Source organism: Elephantulus edwardii, unplaced genomic scaffold, assembly GCF_000299155.1.
Source record: "Elephantulus edwardii isolate Elephantulus edwardi_28Jun2011 unplaced genomic scaffold, EleEdw1.0 scaffold00002, whole genome shotgun sequence".
NCBI classification, from domain to species: domain Eukaryota; kingdom Metazoa; phylum Chordata; class Mammalia; order Macroscelidea; family Macroscelididae; genus Elephantulus; species Elephantulus edwardii.
Window position 1 is genome coordinate 44,104,597 of NW_006399752.1, and position 14,599 is coordinate 44,119,195.

Genomic DNA, 14,599 nt, shown 5'->3' on the forward strand with positions numbered 1-14,599 from the left:
AATGGAATACTATGCTGCTTTGAAAAACAAAGAACAAATGAAATATTATACAAAATGGGTGACCCTGGAGGACATTATGCTGAGTGAAATATCTCAGTCACAAAAGGACAAATACTGCATAGTGCCACTGTTTTAAAACGGAACTGACATTGGGGTTGGGGGGAGACTGAGAAAGATGGGATAAATTATGTATTCTGCATTGAAACAGATAAGGGAGAGAACTGTTTAAAAGGTATATGTGATTAGGTATTATTGCCATGACAGGAGTACAGAACAAAAGCTGCATAGTGGAGTAGACTTGGGAAGGGGGATTGTAAAGTAATGAAAGAGTTTTTCTTTTACTTTTCAAATAGAAGAGCAAACTGAGGTGGGGGGGAGGGTGGCCAGGGAGAAAAGTGCAACAATGAATGAATGGAAATCCAAAGTCTCTGTAAATTTTCATTAAAATTAATAATAATAAAAAATATGATAGAAAATTTATTCTGGTTTACTTAAAAAGTTCATATACATTGTTTTTCACACCGTATCTTCTTGATGTGTCTTCAAAGGACATACCCTCCCCTGATCCCACTGGCTCACCCAGGCTGGTGCTTATTTGCAAGGCTGTGGTGGATAGACAATCTCAGGAACAGCCCCCCAGGTAGGCCTCGCTTTCTGGTAGACACAGGGCACCCTGAATGTAGATGGTCAGAGGCCCACCATGGTCACGTCTACCAGCTTCTGGATCATCTCCGCGTGGGTGCCATAAAAGGGCAGTCCGTCCACCTCCATTCCCACGACACCTGAGACTCCGCTCCGGACTTTGTGCTTCACCAAGATGCCCAGCATTTTTTCTTCCTGGGGACAAAAAAAGGAGCAGCGGTAGAAGCTGTGGTGGTTGTTGAGACTGTGTTAGTTCACTTAGCATAGTGCTCTCCAACCTCTCCAAAGTGACAAAGTATTTTTCAAAACTGTTGCCCCTGTGTGCTGCATAGTATTCCATTGTATAAATGTACCACAATTTCTCAATCCATTTGGTTGTGGTTAGACACTTGGGCTGTTTCCATATCCTTGTGATGGTGAATAATGCTGCTAGGAACATTGGTGTACAAATCTCATTTGTGCCTCAGTTCCAACTTCCTTGGAGTATATTCCTCATAGTGGAATAGCTGGGTCATATGGAGTTTCTATGTTCAACTTTTTGAGGAAACACCATACTGTCTTTCTGAGTGGTTGCAACATTTTATAAGCCCACCAACAGTGTTATGAGAGTTCTCACCTCTCCAAAATTTATTGCTTGCTTCCCTGCTAAACTTTGCCACTGCTACTGGACCACTAGGGCTCTTTATGTCATCACAAAGCACCTTACCTGTAGAAGACTCAGAGTCATGAGATATGATACAAGAAAGACCAAACCAGCCAATCCCAGCCTTGAAAACAGATGCAGAGGAAGGGGCTACAGCCAAGGAAAGTGGGTGGCTGCTAGAGGCCAGGAAGGGCTGTAAAGAGATTCTCTGCTAGAGGGTCCAGAGGAACAAAGCCCTGAGACACCTTGACTTAGTCCACTGAGACCCACTTGAGACCTTAGAACTTATTATTTAAAATACTAACACTAGTGGCTTTTTTTAGTTTGCTTGGCTCCACAGCCAACACTCTCGGCACCAGTAGTCAGGAAATTAAAAGATGTATTGCCATGGGAAAGTCTGCTGTTAGGGACCTCTCCAAAGTACTGAAGAGCAATGGTGTCTCTCTGGAGACTAAGGTGCATCTGATACAGGCCATGGTCTTTGCAATCACTTGTTATGCATCAGAGAGTTGGACAATGACCAAGGAGGATAGAAGGAGAATTGATGCCTTTGAGCTGTGGTGCTGGAGAAGAGTATTGAGAGTACCACGGACTGCTAGGAAAACAAACAGATTCATCCAGGAAAGGGTTAAACCAGGCAGCTCCCTGGAGGCAAGGATTCTGAGGCTCCGTCTAACATACTTTGGACATGTTGTAAGGAGGGACCAGTCCTTGGAGAGGGACATCATGCTTGGTAGGGTGGAGGGACAGCACAGGAGGGGCAGGCCCTCTATGAGGTGGACTGATTCAGTGATTGGGGTAATCGGGATGGGTGTATCGGAGACAGTGTGATTGGCACAGGACAGAGCAGAGTTTAGGGCTGTTGCACATAGGGTCGCTAGAGTCACAAGCAACTCAATGGCACATAACAACAACAACAACAATACTACCACTACCACCACAAGTGACATTTATTTCATTATGACCATACAATATTTCCACTGTCATGGCTGGTAGTCCCTGTCTTGTTTAATTTTGCTTTTCTTGGAGTTTCTAAAATGGCTTAAAAACCACACCACACCACACCAAACCACACTACTCCAAACCACACCATACCACATCAAACCACCACCACCACCATGAAGAACAATAAACAACTCCTGGGCTCCCTCTCTAACGGCTGTCTCTTTTCTTATCCCTCATCCCTGCTGATGAAAAAGACACTTTCTGAAACCAAAGCCAATTTTCAGAGGATGGGAAAACACATGAATCAAGCAGGAGAATCTCAATGACAATCATTCTGCGATAGTCCAAACAAAACACATTATTTCAGCCTTCAATATGGACATGGATTGCATCTCCACATCAAGAAAACAAAAAATTTTGACCACCAGATCAGATGGAGAAAAGATTGAAACTGTCAACGACTTTGTCTTACTTGTATCCACAATTGATACACTTGGTACCAGCTGTCAGGAGGTCAGGAGACATATTGCACTGGGATAGTCTGTAGTCAGGGACCTGTACAAATTATTGAGGAGCAGTGATGTTAGTTTCAAGATTACAGTGCTGTATTCAGGCCACAGTCTTTTAAACTACTTGCTATGTATTTGAGACCTGGACAGTGAATAAGGATGATAGGAGAAGAATTGATGCTTTGATCTGTGGTGTTAGATAAGACTATCCCATTGACTGCCAAAAGAACAGATATGTCTTGGAGAAGAAGGTATAGCTAGAATGCTCCTTAGAGGCTAAGATGATAAAGCTTCACCTCACATACTTTGGACATGTTGCTTGTCCAAGAAAGACTATTCATTGAAGAAGGACATGATGCTCGGAAAGGTGAAGGGACAGTGAAGGAGAGAAGACCCTAAACCAGGTGTATTTGATACAGTGACTGCAGCAAGGGGCTTGAGTGGGTCAGGAAGTGAGAGGATGGCACAGGATAGGATAGAGTTCAGAGCAATTGTTCATAAGGTTGCTATCAGTCATACACAACTCAGTGGCACCTAACAACAACACATTCCAAAAAACCAAAACAAGACAAAAAACTCACGCGAAAGCACCAGTCCCTGCATTGCAATAGCTAATGTGCTCAGCTACTATGAAGTTGGGGGTTCATTTCTGCACATTGGCACCTTGAAAGACAGGCCTGGAAATCGACATTAGAATAACCAAGCATCGCAAACTCTCTCCAGGCATAGGGCCACTATGAGCTGGAGTTAATGTTACGTGTTAACTCCAGTAGTCAGCTGATTGGTGACTATTCTCAAATGTGTGGATCTAATCTCTGGAGCTGGAGTCAAGAGCCCTATAAGAAACAGATCACAGCCTTGCCCTGTGCGGCCCCATCTTCATGATCTCGGTCATGCTCGAGTCCACTGTGATAATCATTGTATCAGTCCATCTTGTTGGGGGCTTTCCTCTCTTTCTCTGACCCTGTACCTGTTCCAGCAAGAGGTCTCTCTCCAAGAATTGGTTCCTCCTGAAAAATTAAGTGAGATGAGTTTCACCATTCCTGCCTCTTAGGCACTCTGGTTGTACTTCCTTCAAGACAGATTTCTTTGTTCTTTTGAAAGTTCATTCAATACTTTTCTCCAACACCTCAATTAAAAGGCATCAATTCTTCTGTAAGCTTCATTCATTGTCAACTTTCAGATGCATAGGAAGCAACCGAAAAGACCATGGCTGGTATCAGGCACAAGTTAGTATTTAAACTGACAACTTTGCCCCTTAGAACAGTGGAGGGATCCTTGACAGTTAAGAGTTCCTCAATGCAATGCATTTTTTTTATTTCTTGATTCCTGATACCATTGATTGTGAATCCAAGTAAAATGAAATTATAGATAACTTCAATCTTTTCTCCATCTATCATAATGTTTCCTATTGTTTCAGTGGGGAGGATTTTTATTTTCTTGATATTGAAATGTAATCCTTTGATTTATATGTTCCCCAAAACATGTATTGACTTAGGCCATGATTTCTGAGTGGTTTGGCAGTTTAACAGATAATTTGGTTTATACAATGATGCAATTTTCCCCTAAGAAATTGTCTGATGTGATTAGTCATAGGATTAGGGAATGTAACACCATTACTCAGGTCATAGCCCTGACCTGATATAAGGGGAGTTTCCCTGTGGTATGGTCTGCATTACCTTTTCTCTTACAAGAGTTAAAAGGAGAGAGAAGTCAGCTGAGGTGGACCTCAGGACCACAAGAAAGAGGAGCCAGGAGCAAGTTTCGTCTTTTGGATCCGGGGTCACTGTACTTAGAATCTTCTATACCCAGAGGAGGAGAGGAAGTGTTGGTGGTTTAGTGGTATAGAGTTGATTTGCCAACCCAAAGGCATGTGATTCAAATCCACCAGCTGCTCCATTGAGCAAAGATGAGCAATCTCCTCCTGTGCAATTTACTGCATCTGAAAACCCACTGAGGGTCAGGTGTGGGATAGAGATACCCGGGAAAGAGATGTCCAGGACCCAAAAGATCTCTGATGCTGATGGAGAAAACGTCCTTCCTTTTAAACTGTGGCCAACAGCGAATGCCTTCCCCTAGTGCTAGTCCTGGAGCCCAGAATTCCCACTTCTAGTCTCTGGAATTGTGAGAGAACACATTTCTGTTAGGGTCTTCCACTTGAAGAAGTATTTCTTTTATGACAGACAACTAAGAATTAGTTAGCTGAGATAACTAAGACAGGTTCAGACCCAGGCCGAGCATCCTGGTGAATTTTCCAACTTTGGTTCTGCAGCAGCAAGAAGCACAGCTGCTCATGGGAGAGACCTGCGTTTTCTTACCCGACACTGCACATCATTCTTCCTGTAGGGGTGCTGGAGACTAGGTCTCACCTATCCCATGCTCAGCCTGGATTGGCTGCCAGGGTCTCTGGCTGTATGAGGATGACTCCTACTTCTCCTGAGACCCAGCCCACCAGTCTCCTGCACTGGACAAGCTGAGGTTTGCTGTTGCTATTTTCTGGTATTACCTATGTGGGTTTAGGAGCATGGGAGGGGACACACTATGACATGGGGGGTGGGCAGCCCATTCTGAAGCTGAAGGCCTGCCAGGCAGTGTGGAGTCTGACAGACCTGACTTGGGCCAATCCGATAAGGGAGGTGTTTGAACCTCTCTGTGCCTCAGTGTCTTCATCTGCGAAATGGATAGATTGATTGATGGTAATAAAACAGTGACTTGAGAGGATCATGAGGATAAAATGAGATCATTCAAGTAAAATGAGCACCTAGCATTGTCCTTGGGACACAGTTATTGTGTGCCATCCAGTCACCTACGAGTCATAGCAACCCTATGAAAACAGTGCTGAGCCTGGCCTGATCCCACACCAGACTCATGGTTTAGGATCTGCTGAAACCCATTGTACCAATGTATCTCATTGAGGGCTTTCCTCTGACCTTCCACCTTTTCCAGCATGATGTCCTTCTCCAAGGACTGGCTCCTCTTGACAACATGCCCAAAATATGTGAGGCAAAGTCTCACCATCCTTGTCTCTAAGGAGCATTCTGGTTGCATCGAGACAGAATTGCGCTGTTCTTTTGGCAGTGCATGGGATACTCAGCACTCTTCTCCAATATCACACTCAAAGGCATCGATTCTTCTTCTCTTACCCTTATTCACTGGCCAATTTTCATATGCAGTACAAATAAATGAAAAGAGCACAGCTTGGATCAGATGCACCTTAGCTTTTAAACTAACATTGTGTTTTAGCACTTTGTAGAGGTCCTTGAAAGAAAATTTCTCACTGCAATACCTCCTCTGATTTCTTGACTGTTCTTACCACGGGTGTTTATCGTAGGTCCTAGTTAAAGGAAAGAATAGAAAACTTCAACCATTTATTTATCTGTCACGATGGTCCAGTGGAGTACTTCTGTCTTCTTGATGTTAAGATGTAATCCATATTGAAGTCTTTGATCTTCTGTAGCAAGAGCTTCAAGTTCTTTTCACTTTTGGCAAGAAAGATTGTCAGCTGCATAAAGTGAGCCTTTCTCGAATCCTGATGCCACTTTCTTCTTCTAGATGATTCAACTTTTCAAATTATTTGCTCAACATACAGATTACCCCGTTTGTTTTGGTTTCTCAATGTCCTGGTGCAGTTTTCAGAGTCTCCTCTGACATCTCTTTTGGTCCTTTCTTCCTCTCCTGTCTTTCCAATGACCTTTCTGCATTCTTCCCAGATAGTATCCATGATGTCATCTCACAGCTCATCTGGTCTTCTATCTTTAGTATTCAGAGCCAAAACCCTTAATTGTGCTCATGTGAAACTTAGACCAAGAAGCTGTTGTTTGAACAAAGCAAGGGAACACTGGTTTAAAATAAAGAAAAAAGTGCATTAGGGCTGTATCTTATCTCCATGTCTAGCCAATCTGTATGCTGAACAAATCTTTTGAGAGACTGGACTACATGAAGAGGACTTTGGCATCAAGCTCAGAGGAAGACTCATTAGCAACCTGCATTATGCAGATGGCACAACCTTGCTTGCTGAAAGCAATGAAAACTTGAAATATTTACTGTATAATGCCATAATAAGAATGCAGAACATCATTATGAGAGACTGTGGAAATTATAAAACAGTATCATTAATATCACAGGCAAGCAAAATACAGCTGAAGATCATTTAAAAAATGGCTAGAGCGGTACATAGACAGGGAACTGCAAGACTTTCAAGGTGATATAGAAAGGCCATGGCCCCAGGGATACCAGTGTTGATGGCAGATGGACCCTGGCTGAAAGTAAAGAATACCAGCAGAATGTCTATTTGCGCTATATTGACTATGTGAAGGCATCTGCCTGTGTGAATCATAACAAATTACAGCTAATATTGATAACAATGGAATTTCAGAACACTTAATTGTGCTCATGCAAATCCAATACCTAAACCAAGAGGCTATTGTGCGAACAGAGGAAGGAAACACTGCATTGTTCAAAATTAGGAAAGATGTGTGTCAAGGTTGTATCCTTTCTCCATACCTATTTAATCTGTTTGCTGAGCAAATTGTGTGAGAAGCTGGACTCTCTGAAGAAGACTGTGGTATCAGGACTGGAGGAAGATCATCAGTAAGGATGACCTTTGATATGTGAATGACACAGACTTGCTCGTTGAAAGTGATGAGGACGAGAAGTACGTGCTGCAGAGGGTTAAACACTGCAGGTTTCAATAAGGATTGCATCTCAGTGTCAAAAAAACCAAGAATCCTCACTCCTGGACTGACAGGCAACACCATGATAGATGGAGAAAAGATTGAAACTGTCAATACTTCCTCTGACTTGGATCCACAATTAATACACTTGGTACCAGCAGTCAGATGATCAGGAAATGTAGTGTCTTAGAAGAGTCTATACTCAGGGACCTCTCTAAATTATTGAGGAGCAATGATGTAAATTTTAGAACTAAGGTGTATCTGAATCAGGGCATGGTCTTTTCAGTTACATCCTATGCATTTGAGACCAGGATAATGAATAAGGATGATGGAAGGATTATTGATGCCTTTGAACTATCCTTCTTTGTTTCCAACTTTATGGAAGAAGAATTGATGCCTTTGAACTATCCTTCCCTGTTTCCAACTTTTCCATTCCATTCTCCAATTATCAACACATCTTGACTGCATGGTAAATCAATTTCAGACTGGAAAATTTGATAAAAATCTTCAATTTCTTCACCTTTGCCTTTTGCTGTTACTAAATATATTTGAATAATGGTTGTATTAACAGGTCTTCCTGGTCTGTGTGTGGATAATCACTATGAATCAGAGTTGACTCGATGGTACATAACAATAACAACAGTCTTTAATATGGTTTGTATCTCAACATCAAGAAGACAAAAATCCTGTCCACTGGGCTAATAGGCAACATCATGTAAGATGGAGAGAAGATTGAAGTTATCAGCAATTTCAACTTGCTTGGATCCACAAGAAACACCTCTGGCACCAACAGTCTAGAAATCAAAAGATATATTGAATTGGGGAAATCTGCTCTCAAGGACCTCGCTAAGGTGTTAAGGAGTAATGATGTCATTTTAAAGACTAAGGTACATCTGATCCAGGTCATGTTCTTTTCATACACTTGTTATTCATCTGAAAGTTGGGCAATGACTAAGAATGACAGAAGACGAAAAGATGCCTTTGAGCTGTGTTGGACAAGAGGACTGAATGTCCTATGGATTGCCAAGAAAACAAACAAGTACTTCTTGGGGAATGTGCAACCTGGTTGTTTCTTGGAGGGAAGAAGGGTGAAGCTTTGTTATATCTTGTGGGCATATTGTTAGGAGGAGCCAGCTCTCGGAAAAGGTCATTATTCTTGGGAAGGTGGGGGGTCAGAGAAAGTCAGGAGCGCCCTCAAGGAGATGGCCTGACACAGTGACCCTCACAATGGGCTCCAGTCTATCAGAGCTGATGAGGATGGGACAGGATAGGGCAAGGTTCAGATCCACTGGGTCACAGGGTTGCTATGAGTCACAGTCGACTCAACGGCACCTAACAGCGACAGTTATTACCGTGAGGCCTCGAGCCCAGCGCGATCTTCCCTTAACTGAAGTCTGACTGGAAAAATAAAAGGAAGCTTTGATTCTCTTTTCTGCTTTCTCCAAAAAGTGACGCCCCAGAGAGAGAAGAAGCGTTTGTCTACGCCACTGATGTGTCTGGTCTGGCTCCAGCTCAACAGCTCCTGACCCTGAGGGAGGTGGGTTGTGGGTAGAGATGCAAGTGAGAGGAGAGTGTTTCTGAGTGGACCGCTCGCTTCACCAAGAGAAGAGAGATTACAGGAGCTGACCAAAGAAATCTAGAAACGTGACAAGCAGGACACAAATGAGGGAAGGAACCTCATCTTACAGAGGCATCTGCTCGTTCCTTTGCTCACCCAACAGAGTTTTACTGAGCACTTGCTACGTGCGTGGCCCTGATTGTCAAAGGGTGAATGTGCCCAGTCCCTGACCTGGAGGTGCGTCCTAGTTGAGTCATGAGGTATCACATTGGAACATGATCTCAGCACAGAGTAGGGCACCCAGCCAGGTCCACAGCGGTGGGTCAAGGAAGACTTTCTGGAGGAGTGCGACTGGGCTCAGAGGTGACAAAGAGCAGAGCATGAGGGGCACTCACTCTAGCCTCTGGGTATGTGCTCGCAGCTGGCCTGAAAGCTTGCATCTTCATTTGACCCTGTAGGGTGGGACAGGAGGATGCTCCCTTATGGGTGGGGTACCCAAGGCCATTTCCATGCCAGCTCTTTGTCCAGCAGCCTCTTCCCTGGGGCCACCCTGCCCAGACCAGCATTTCCTGTTCTTTGTTTGAGTCTCCTCTATGTCTCTTCTTTATTGGGTCATATCCTCTCTTTATGGGGAAATGCTTCTGGGAAACAAGGGTCATTTCCTCCCAGCAAGTTGCCTGCCCTCACCATGTACATCCTTCTGGGTCTCCTGAGGGGCCCCGGGGGCCCCAGGGTGTGCACCGTCAGTCAACAACTCAGGAGCCAGCTGGCATCTCTCTGAGCCACTGGAACTAGGTGGGTGAACTCCTACAAATCCATACCGGCTGCAGTGGAGTCTAACACATGGTGACACCATGTGTGTCAGAGTGAAAGATGTGTCCCATGGGTTTTTGCTCGCTGATTTTCCGCATGAACAGGACTTTGTTCTGAAGTCTCTGAGCAAACCTCAACCTCCAACCTTTTGCAAAGTGTGTTGTCTATGGGCTTCATCCGAGGGACTATGCCAACAGATGCTGCCGGAAATTTCCAAGAGTTGTGGAATGAACATGGCATCTTTGAGAAAATCCAGTGGAGGACGTAGTGGTCGCAGACCTGTCCAGGCTGTGGCTGAAGGTAGAGCTTCAGAAGACTGATGACCAGTCCAAGCTGTGACAGTGGGGCAGGGGAGGAGTGGGCCAGGCTTGGAGAAGGACAACCCAGGATGACCTCTGGGTTTAAAGGCTGAGTGTGGGTGGTCACTGCTGACTCGTGGTGGGATCTTGGTGGGCTGGTGCTGCTGGGTAGGACCAAGGAGTCCTGAGAAATCTGAGATTACTGTGTATCTAGATCTAGGTGGCGGTTGCTTGTATGTTGTTGTTGTTAGGTGCCACCGAGTTGAGTACGACTCATAGCGACCTTATGAACAAAAGCTCTGAAGATCTGAGCCCTGTTCTGTCCTGCACTATCCTCACACTTCCTGACACACAAGAGCCCATTGTAGCAGTGACTGTGTCAATCCACCTGGTTGAGGGTCTTCCTCTCCTTCACCGACTCTCCACCTTTCCCAGCATCATGTCCCTCTCCAAGGAATAGCCTCTCCTAGAAACATGCCCAAAAGTATGTGAGACAAGCTTTATCATTCTTCTCTCCAAAGAGCACTCTGGCTGCACCTTTTCAAGACATCTCTTGACCGTCCATGGGATGTTCAGTGCTCTTCTCCAACACCACAGCTCAACGGTGTCAATTCTTTTTCTGTCATCCTTATTCATTGTCCAGCTCTCAGATGCATAGCAAGTTATCAGAAAGACCATGGCCTGAATCAGACACATGTAAGTCCTCAAACTGACATTATTACTCCTAAAAAATTTAGAGAGGTCCCTAACTGCAAATTTCACCAGTGCAATGTGTCTCCTTATTTTCTGACTGCTCGTACCAAGGGTGTTAATTGTGGATCCAAGCAAGATGAAGCTGTTGACAGTTTCAATCTCCTCTCCATCCATCATGATGCTGCCTATTGGTCCAGTGGTAAAAATTTTTGTTTTCTTGACATTGAGATACAATCCATACCGAAGGCTGCATTCCTTGATCTTCTACAACAAGTGCTTCAAGTCCTTCTCATTTTCAGCAAGCAAGGTTGTGTCATCTGACTAATGTAAGCTGTTGATGAGCTGGGGTTGCCGTTGAGAAGAATGGGAATCCCAGAGCACTTATTTGTGCTCACGAGGAACCTATACCTGGACCAGGAAGCTGTTGTACAAACAGAGCAGGAGAGCACTACATGGTCTAAAACTGAGAGGGGAGTATGTCAGGGTTCTATTCTATCTCCATACCTATTCAAATCTGTACACTGAGCAAATGATCTGAGAAGCTTCACTCTATGGAGAGGAATGTGGCATCAGGATTGGATTCCCATTCCTTCCTCTCCTTTGCCACCCCTCCACACTCCCAAACATGATGTCCCTCTCCTAGCAAAAGGCCCCAAATATGTGAGATGAAGCTTCATCGTCTTTGCCTCCAAGAAGCACCCTGACTGCACCTTCTCTGAGACATATCTGTTTGTTCTTTCGGAAGTCTCTGCGATCTTCAGCACTCTACAGTTCTTCATCAATTCTTCTGTCATCTTTAGTCATGGTGCAGTTCTCAGATACATAGCTAATGACTAAAAGGGCCATGGCCTGAATCAGGCACACCTTAGTCTTCAAACTGACATCACTACTCCTCACTAATTTGAGGAGGTCGTTGAGTGCGGACTTGCCCAGTGCAGTACGTCTCTTGATCTCCTGACTGCTGGTACCAAGTGGACCCGAGGAAGATGAAGTCAATGACAGTATCAGTCCTTTCTCAATCTTCAGGCCTTGAGATAAGGACAGATTAGTCTTCATCTCTCTCCTCCCAGAATCTACACTCTTTGGCCCCTCATGCCCTGCCTGCCATTGGACAGGAAGATGAAGAGGCCTCATCTGATTCCTAACTCACTGGAAAGTTGGTGATGGCCGCTGGGCTCTGGTCTTGGAATCTTGCAGATGGAGAAGGGGAGGAGAGACAGGCCCTGGTACAAGTGCACACACATACACTCCTATGTGCGCGCACGCACGCGCGCGCACACACACACACACACACACGATGTGCACACGGAACACTGTGCTTGGTGTCCTGCCCGAGTCAGATGGAGCAGAGAGGTACCCCCTCTTCTCTCTCTTCACAGCTAGTGCTATAAGCAGGTCCAACCACTTCATTCTCTTTTCCAGCTACTGGGCTAAGGTGAGGAAGTCCAGGATACCTTTTCTGGTGTTTACACCAGGAGTCCACTTCCCTCTCTGATCCACCCTTTCCTGCCCTGGGCTGTTTCCTCTCTGATTGCCCGGTGTGGGGAATACCTTCCCTGTGGTTGTTGCCGGAAGGGTTGAGATGCAGGGCAGGATCCGAGTGCTGAGGCATTCCGTGGCCTTTCTCTGTGGCCCAGGACAGAGGACGGTGAGGCTGGGAGGAGGGTGCTGTGGAGAGGGGTGGTGGGTTGTGTGTGGCTTTATGAGAGTCCGCTGACTGGGCTTGACTGAGCCACGGAGACTGGAGAAGTGGCTCACTTCCTTTCCAAGAACACAGAAAGGAGTGCAGATTCCACGCGATGCCACAGAGCACCTGGAGGCCCGGCCTTGTCAGCCCAAGCTCGCCAGCTGAAGTTGCTCCTGGTTTTCACCTTCCACTGATTCTGGATGCTTGAGCTTTACTTGGGACCTGGTGCCACCACCAAGCCTTGCTCAAGGTCACCCTGAACCCTGTGCTGGCCTGACTGAAAAGGATCGCTCCATGATGTAATGCAGCTCTGGTGGCCTATTGAGTAAGGAGTTGCACTGCCAACCCAAAGGCAAGCAGTTCAAATCCACCAGCTTCTTTGAGGGAGAAAAATAGGCAATCTCCTCCCAAGAGATTTACAGCCTCTGAGAACCCCCTCAGCTATTAGTCTGTTCTGATGGCATTCAACAATAACAACATGATACTGACGATGGTAGTGCTTGCTGAAACTGAGGAGGACCTGAAGCGCTTGCTGCAGAAGGTCAAGGACTGCAGCCTTCAATATGGATTGAGGCTCAACATCAAGAAAACAAAGATTCTCACCACTGGGCCAATTGGCAGCATCAGTGTGGATGGTGAAGAGATTGAGATAGTTAACAGTCTTACTTGGTTCCACAGTCAACACTCTTGGTAACAGCAGCTAGGAAATCAGGAGACGAATTGCATTGGGAAAGTCAGCTGTGAGGGACCTCTCAAGAGTACTGAAGAGCAATGACATCAGACTGGAGACTAAAGTGCGCCTGATCCAGGCTATAGTCTTCACAATTACGTGTTACGCATCAGAGAGTTGGACAGTGAATAGGGATGATAGAGAACTGATGCCTTTGAGCTGCGATGCTGGAGAAGAGTGTTGAATATACCACGGACTGCTAGGAGAACAAACTGGTTTGTCCTGGAGAAGATGAAGCCAGAATGCTCCTTGGAGTCAAGGATTCTGAAGCTTTATCTGACATATTTTGGGTATGTTGCAAGTAGGGACTGGTTCTTGGAGACAGACATCATGTTTGGGAGAGTGGAGGAACGGTGCAGGAGAGGAAGACCCTTGATGAGATGGACTGATTCTGTGAGTGGAGTAGTGGGAATGAGTGTGTTTGAGACGGCGAGGTTAGCACAGGATAGAACGGCGTTTAAGGATCTTGTACATAGGGTTGCTATGATTCTCAAGCGACTCGATGGCACATAACAACAACAACAGTGGTGTTGATGATGAAGATAATGGCTAGTATGAATTCATCTCTTACCTACATCCAGACACCATGGTTAATGCTTAACCACAGGGGCTCTTTTAATCTTCACAATAACAATGACAAAAAATAGGTACTGAGGAGTTGAGGGCAGAGGGAGGGGGACCATGAGGCCACAGAGTTTGGTGGGCAGAGAGAGAGGGTAAAGGAGTTAAGAAAAATCCAGGAGAGACCTGAAAAGACAGGGTAATGATGGGTGTGGGACAATGGTAGTTAATTTTATAAAACACACTGTGTGGGAATGTTTGTATGGAAACATAATGCGAATAAAGAATGTGTGAAACACAACGTATATTAACAAAACACAACATACGTGAATTTTGTATGCAAACCAATGTAAGAAAAAAATAAAAATAATCTAAGCTTGTATTTAGGGTTAAAAGAAACCTTTCCATCGTCTAAAAGGAAAATAGGTGCTGTAATTCCTCATGGAAGGTGGAGCTCCACTTTCCCTGAGAAACAGGAATGCTGAAGGTGGGGACATGCTCAAGACTCAAAAGGTGGCAGCCTTCCTGTGTTCTTTCCAACCCACCCATTTCATTCAGCCCAGATGAGTTGGAAAATCATGCAGAAGAGAAGTCCTAGAACTGGAAATAGTAGTTCAGGGGAGAGCCTGGTGCTCCTGGGCAGTGCCACCCAGCTGGCCCAGCACAGGTGAAAGGAGTGGGTGGGCTTTCCTGGGTCTCACCTTCAAGGCTTGGGGTTACCAGCTCTGAGGAAGGCCTTAGAATGAAACCCCAGTGACGGCTTTTCCCTAAGAATCCCAGGGTGGTGACCAGAGTGGTTCTGTGATGTATATGCCCTGGGCGGTGAAAGCCACCTGCCCTGGCACC

General features: G+C 45.3%; 1 protein-coding gene across 1 annotated transcript in view; it reads right to left on the bottom strand.

The window, feature by feature from the left end:
- Positions 1 to 14,599, bottom strand: part of LOC102847758 (chromosome unknown open reading frame, human C14orf159) — a 95,707-nt gene that overhangs the window by 9,861 nt on the left and 71,247 nt on the right. The window contains exon 12 of the mRNA XM_006879215.1: positions 700 to 837. Within this exon, the coding sequence (XP_006879277.1) occupies positions 700 to 837 (138 nt within the window). The remainder of the gene's footprint in view (positions 1 to 699; positions 838 to 14,599) is intronic.